General features: G+C 39.4%; 1 protein-coding gene across 1 annotated transcript in view; it reads left to right on the top strand.

Annotated features, from left to right (window-relative positions):
- Positions 1–7,500, top strand: part of LOC113830340 (uncharacterized) — a 49,091-nt gene that overhangs the window by 27 nt on the left and 41,564 nt on the right. Inside the window, exon 1 of the mRNA XM_070140275.1 lies at positions 1–90. This exon is cut by the window's left edge and continues 27 nt beyond it. Within this exon, the coding sequence (XP_069996376.1) occupies positions 75–90 (16 nt within the window). The 5' untranslated portion in view covers positions 1–74. The remainder of the gene's footprint in view (positions 91–7,500) is intronic.

Genomic DNA, 7,500 nt, shown 5'->3' with positions numbered 1-7,500 from the left:
TTTGGTTCAGTTATTGGTCGGTTGTGTTAGCGATACATGCTCTGCTGGAGCTGCTCCTCCGCACTATCCCCAACATGAATCGAAGCAAAGGTAAGGAGCGTCGCCCTTTGTGCTGTGTTGCGAGGCTTGTTGTGTCTATCGTGGACGTGGCTGCGTCGGCAGTTCCGCTTTGTGAAACAATTTGGAGTTTGCAGGAAATCGTTGCGAAAGGAGAGTGACACGTGCTCTCAGGTGCGATAACTGTTCCGCCATCGGCGTGGCGGCCGAGCACAGTGATCGGGATCCCCTAAATGCGGCGATTCATGAGGATGCGAGGAACACGGAGGCGTAAGGCCTCGCCGCTGCCCCAGTTTAACCGCTGGAGGAGCCAACTTGCCGAGAGGCGGCCCGTTCCCCAGCCTACCCACTCCCTCGCACCCACGGCCCGTCAGCACGCACGTCGACGGGAGGTTTCCCCCACAGACACCGAGTCGGCGGGGAATCGAGGCGACGGGCCAGGCAACGGCGGGACGCGCTGTCGGAGGGGCTCCCTGCAATAACCCTAACGCCGCTGGTGAAGAAGAAATGTGGCGCTAGAACGGAGAACGTCGGCCTTGCCCTGCGACCGAATGCCGATGTTTGGGCATGGGCGTGAGGGAAGCGCGAGTGCGGGAGGGTGAGCCTCGAGAGAGCGGGAGGGACACGGCGAATGTGTCGAAAAGTAGGAATGATGTGTCCAGCGGGAGTGAGAGCGAGGGCGGTTCGGCGGTCACAGCGACCTGGATCTGAGGGCATCTGGTCGGTTTTTATAACAGCTCTTCAGTCACCTTCCTGCCCATTCTACTATTTTTCCCTTAATGAGCAGCCTTCAGATTCCTGGCACTGTGTTGTGTCTGGGTGGGACCAGAGGCGTGGCACTCGCGACACGACTCGAGGGGGGAGAGGTGGCACGCCGTGACGAATCGTGCCCACGTTGCCTTTATTTCTGCGCCCGTCACGCCTTCGCTCTGAAGGACAATGCCCATTTATAGAAGCAAGTCACGTTGAGGTTTTTGTCGAGGCGTCTCTCGACAGGCGTTTCGCGGCCCACAGCGCTGCCGCCCACTCCCGTCGCCTTTAAACTCACTAGATTCAATGCAGCGCAGACCACGCTTTGTTCTGAAATGTAAAGTACTCAAATGTTGAACTTGTCCCTACATATATATTTTTATTCAATTATTTTAGTCCTAACAGCACTGCTGTCGACGGCACTTTCCTAGTACAAACTCGGACTCTTCCCCGTGGCCCGCAAAGCACACTGGTGCGGCATCATTAGAGCCGATGACACGCCGTCGTTATCTATCGCCCTCCCACCAAACCACTCCGCCTTGCAGCGCCATGAACATAGCTCAGCACTCCAAACAGGCTCCTGAAGAATTTATTTGACCCCCACATAGCACTAGCGCCGCGCACACCCCCCCTCACCTTCTCTCCTACAGTAGCGCATCTCACCACTTACGACCCGACCCCCCCCAAAGGGAAGGAGAAAAAAAAGAAAGCAAAAACACGAAAGAAAAAAAAAAAAAACACTGAAGGTGAAACCGAACACGTGGTGAGATCCATACTAACCCGAAAGAAGTGACCTTGACCTCCTCCTGCAGTAAACGCGGCGCTGCAGTCACACGATGCAATCAGGAACTCGCCGCGACCTCCACCACATTTTCACATGGGCCGTAACTTCTTCGCAAGCTGAAATGAGGCTCATTTTCTGGACTGACGTTAAGCTTTGCACTTTTTTCCACTAATACCTGTGAGGTAACGTTACTAGCAAGAAAGGTGATCACGACTGTATGGTATTGATAATGTTAATAATCACAATGATGATAATATGATCATAAAGGTGGTGATGAAATAAGATTTTCCTAGATTCGATATATTACGCGCGCGCGTGTATGTGTCAATCTTTAATATTTTATATATATGTGCGTGCGTGTGTGTGTGTGTGTGTGTGTGTGTGTGTGTGTGTGTGTGTGTGTGTGTGTGTGTTGTAATAAATGCCATGGAATAATGAAAATTAAAGTATAAATGGAATAAGAATAATAAACTCGCATCAATTAGTATTATCATCGCCCTTATTGCTATTGCTAATTGCTAATATGATACCTCTGTTTTTAGATGACGATGGGATTTCACTAATATAAACGCAATAATGATAAAAATTATGATTATGCGAACAATATTATTAATATGGCAATGCTAATGATAATGGCAGTAACATTTGTAATAGTATTTTTTTTATTGGAAATTAAGATATCTCGGAAAATAACAATTATATGATATAAAATTAACATCAGGAATCTGGGTAATATGCTGATATACTCATGTAAATTACATTGCGGTAGTAACAAAGATCATAATAAAGATGTCAAGCATATTAACAAGACGAGCATCGATAATAATCATACTAACACAGACAATGATAGTTATGTTAACATTGCTGATACTATTAATATTCAGACGATAAAGATAAGGATGATAAAAATGGTGGAATAAAAGCAACGACGATAGTGGCAGCATATTGGATAGTAATACTGATGATAATGGTAAAAGATAGTAGTAATATTTGTAATATCTATAATGAGCGTGACACTAGTAATAGTGAGGGTAGATGTTATAAATGCTAATGATAATGATAATACTGAAATTATATAGCATAATCTAAGGATAAGGATACCAGTGCTAATCATGGTGAAAATAATATTTATATAACGATAGTGATGATGGTAAACAATGGCAATGATAATAATGGATGTAAAGATAGTAACAGTAATAATGATAATTGCACCAGCGACAACATTGGATATAAAATTGTGATGTCAACAACAATAATAATAATAATAACAGCTGCAGGAATGGTGAGAACGATACCCAAAATATTACAATAATAATGCCAATGCCTATAAAACGATCATGTTATAACAGTTTAAATATGGTCCAACAGCATTAATGTATTGGTAAGAAACTGAGGTTCGCCCATGGAAAGAAGTTTAAAATGCACGGGTAATATGGCATGTATGTAGCTAACAAGGAAGTGTGAATTGCTCGTGTGCAATACACTGGTCTTCTTTCGTCACTTTTGTACAGATAGCCTACGAAAAATACTTGTACCTTTGTCTAAATCGATCAGCAAACATATCACTCTTTTGTCGCCATAAGCTATTCAAATCAGATTCTGATTATATAGAAATTATACTGTTCTGAGCGAAGCATTACCTTTAATATATCTTTCAGGTGTCTGGGAGAACATAAATTTATCACAATTGAATTCATTACTGGCACCGATAAACGATCAGGTGGTTGTAACAGGTAAATCAGTATTATCATTACACCTTTGACTACAGGTATCCAAACATTGCGAATCCATGTGAGGAATCGATGCATATTGTACAAGTCGTTGTGTTCTTCGAGATCCACCTGACTGCCCCTTGTCAACTTGACTATCTTTGCATCATCGGGACCAGGAAATGCCGAATACAAGAGGTGTCAAGCTGTGTGCGAATCGCAAAAGGTCACTAGCACCGCATTTCGGGTTACCGTCTGCAAAAAAGTATGTCGTAGTATAATTGCTTGGTGCCTGGTCTTTTATTTGCTTATACAAACACGGTTTCCATGAAGTTTGACGAAAGGTTAGTAAACTCACCCGTTACTTCAATTTATAGAACCATTACTTAAAGCATATAAGTCATGATTACAGATTCTGTAATATCTTGATGTAAAATAATACATATATATATATATATATATATATATATATATATATATATATATATATATATATATATATATATATATATAAATCTCTGAACGATAATTCTTGGGGGTCCTCCATTCCTCTTCTATCCTGACAATAAGACAATAATTCACACTAACAGTTCCTCTGCGTCGAGATGCTTCTACAATAATATCATTCCTTCATGTTGTGTTGTGTGTAGATGCTTGATATTCTGCTGGGTGGCGGGAACTCTTCTCAAGCATCACCGCAAGCAGATAAACATTATATAAACATTATCGCATATTCATTCTGAGGTTGACGCCCGCGAGCGTAAAGAAGAGTGTCGTCTTTCTTTTGTTTTTATCTCATGCCTCTTAAAAAAATATTAGTGACTACGCACGTGTTCACATTACGTATTCGTATCTTGTACTCTCTTTGATAGCCTGATCTTTGACCTATTTATGTTTTTGTGTTTATAGATACTTTTTGTTAGTCAATTCAATATTTAACATACGAACAATTGATTATCACTACGTTACTCTGTTAATTTATTACGGACTAATGATAGGCAACAACTTCCGTGGACTATAATACACAAATCATGATTTTAACTTACGCTATTGGCCCACCAATAACGAAATTCAAGTTAACAATCAAGAACCGAAAATCTTACCCACCCTTGTTAAGGAGAACAGAATAGAAACTTACCGTGTGTGTACTCTTACCAGGTGCGATTCCGTTTCCGCGATTAAGTACACTGTAAGTACACTGTAAGTCGTACACTGTAAGTCGTACACTGTTTAACTTAGAAACTGGGATTATGAGGCCAGGGTCACAGCTGCAGGGACGTCATGTCAATTCGGAAGAGCAGGCCAGCGTGCCATGGCATGGGCTGTGTGGGAACGGTATGTCGGGGATTTTTTTTTTTATCGATGCAGCGATGTTTTTATGTTTAGGAATATTGGGATGTTTTTAAGATTGATGTGTGCAGTATGGTTGTTTAAATGTGGTCTTTATTTCTAAATTTCACGTAGTTTAGCCTTGTATTTTTTTTAGGAAAATAAGGAGTTTGATACGGCTGAAAAAAATGTTCGTGTCTTACTTTCAAACTAGATGTTTTTAGTACAGAAAAAATGCACATCTTGGTATGTTTTCTCGTCCTTCTGTGCACCAGCGTATAAATTACATGTGTAGTCATATATTATCAGGCCTATCTCATTTTCGTGCAAGGGATTATAGCAAATAGTGGCTTCTCATTTTCAAGATGTTATTTAGGCGTTCAATTATCATAGCGACTTCAGGCAATACTGTAATCATAGCTTGAGACCCTTTTTTGTATTTGAAATATGAGATACTTATAAATATTGGAAAATATAAGGAATTCGTGGTGTTTTCAGAGAAAATTGCTGGAGATATATCCCGTATGGTATGCATAATGGTATATTATCAGTAACCATTTATGTGCCTGTTTCATACTGTAATTGACCCAAAGTACTGCACATACTTAAGTACAAGATTTATTATTACAAGTCTTATATTGCATAGTCTACGCGAGTAAATGTTGGTAACATTTTGGGCTGCGATCTGACTGGAGGTTCAAGTAAGAGGACATTAAATGAATGCCATTGGCAGATTGCAACTTGACCTTTGAAGACACTAAGAACTAACGTCAGGTGCATGGCTGTTGGGGTCTTTACATAAATCGTTTTATTAAGATTATCGTATCATTTAAGGTCAGAAAGCGTTTAAGATTAGTACCTTTATAATCATCATAAGGGTGATATTGATAATAATGATGATTATATTTACGTCAATAATGATGGTAAATACGCTGGCAATTAATAATTACACTAATTAACAATAATAATGATAGTGAAATCACAACAATAACAGTACCAAAAGGATAGGGAGAAACCGCATTATGTTAAAAGTAACAGGACTTGCCACAAGATTTCCGGTTAGCCTTTCTACCAGTTTTTTATCCGTTTTTTAGGACGATCAAAACAGGTGCTCAACCATAATCGTGGGCTGACCAGCGGGCGCCCAGACACTCACACTTCGTAGGGTGATTTCTTCCCTATGTTCTCGTGTGTTTATTTTCTGCCTCTTAAGAAACCGAAGATTTTCCAAACATGAATGCAGGCCATGTATATTTCTTTTGTAATTCCGAATAATAATAATAATAATAATAATAATAATAATGATAATGATAATGATAATGATAATGATAATGATAATGATAATGATAATAAATACAAGAAGAAAGAGAATTGAGGAGCAAGAAAAGAAGAAAAAAGTAGTTCGAACGACTTGACAGTTACGGTAACACCTCGTCTCCCGTTTTTTATGATCAATCATGAATCGTCCTGAACCAATATATGTTAGTCACGCATACTTGCCATATTCAGATACACTTATTGTAAAGTAAAGGCGTGGAAAAGATACTTCTATAACGGGTTTATGTCCCTTAAAGAGCGTTATAACATAAATTATTTGTGAAGAGATTGTTAGTCAATTCACATGTTTTTAAATGGTTAATTCTTATTGCCGGTAGTTATGTGTATTCCAAGGGTTGTTTGGATGTAATTTATGATAATGAAATGAAAAGTAATTGTTTTTTCTCATATGGAATATAGAATGAGAGAGATTACTTAATATTAAATGTGGTTAGTAAATAAAATGATTCGTTGCAGTGTTCATTGATTAATATTTCTAACATGCGTCTGTTTACACCTGCAGGTAATAGTTGGTTTGGACAGCTGACGTGGCGAAAGAAAAGTAAGTGTCTTGTTACATAATCTTTTACCAGCTGTTTTCCTTTGATGTCTGGATCATGTGTTTATATATATATTGCATTGTGTGTGCGTGTGTGTGTGTGTGCGTGTGTAGGCCTATGTACTAAGTTTTTTTTGCTTTCATTTAGGATATTAGATTTATTACTTTTCAAAAATGATGATAATTATTTACCATAACCTCATCCGCGCATATTTCAAATGTTCCTTGGTATTGTACTGAATGTGAAACCTAATCATGGATTCAAATCCTTGTAGTGGAGTTAGATATTGAACACCTATATGCCGTTCCTCCACAAAGCCACTGGCAGTAGACTAAAGTGTATATACATAAATAATTCTAGATATTAATTCTTGATCAATATACATTTCTATATTTCTAGTGAGTAAAGTAATAGAGAAATAAAACAATTCTAAACATTGATAATTACTAATTGATAGCCTTAAATTTATTTCTTAAAGTGATTAAGTAGTAAATAAATAAATAAAGTGAACACCCTTAATTGATCATAATTTGACGCGCGGTAACGGATTGGGCGGTGTAATCAGGGCAGGACAGTCACCAGGTGGCGCTGCCGAGGGGCGAATCCGGGTCATTCACGAACGCGGCAACAGGGGAACACCCGTCTCTCTCTCTCTTTCTTTCTTTCTCTCTCTCTCTCTCTCTGTATCTGTGTGTGTGTGTGTGTGGAGAGAGAGAGAGAGAGAGAGAGAGAGAGAGAGAGAGAGAGAGAGAGAGAGAGAGAGAGAGAGAGAGAGAGAGAGAGAGAGAGAGAGAGAGAGACGGATATAAAAAGGTATAGCTAGGTAGGTAGTTTGATAGATAGATTGATATACAAAGATGTATGGAGACATTGCTAGATCACCAGATTGACAAACAAACATCAAGCCAGCCTTGGATAATATACTTAAATAGCAATAACTCTCGTAAACCGCTAGGAGAGTATATACACCTAATAACCAAATACTGACCAAGAG

This window comes from Penaeus vannamei, chromosome 26 (assembly GCF_042767895.1).
Source record: "Penaeus vannamei isolate JL-2024 chromosome 26, ASM4276789v1, whole genome shotgun sequence".
Taxonomy (NCBI): Eukaryota; Metazoa; Arthropoda; class Malacostraca; order Decapoda; family Penaeidae; genus Penaeus; species Penaeus vannamei.
The sequence above is the reverse complement of the archived record's forward strand: the minus strand, read 5'-3'. Positions and strand labels throughout refer to the sequence as shown.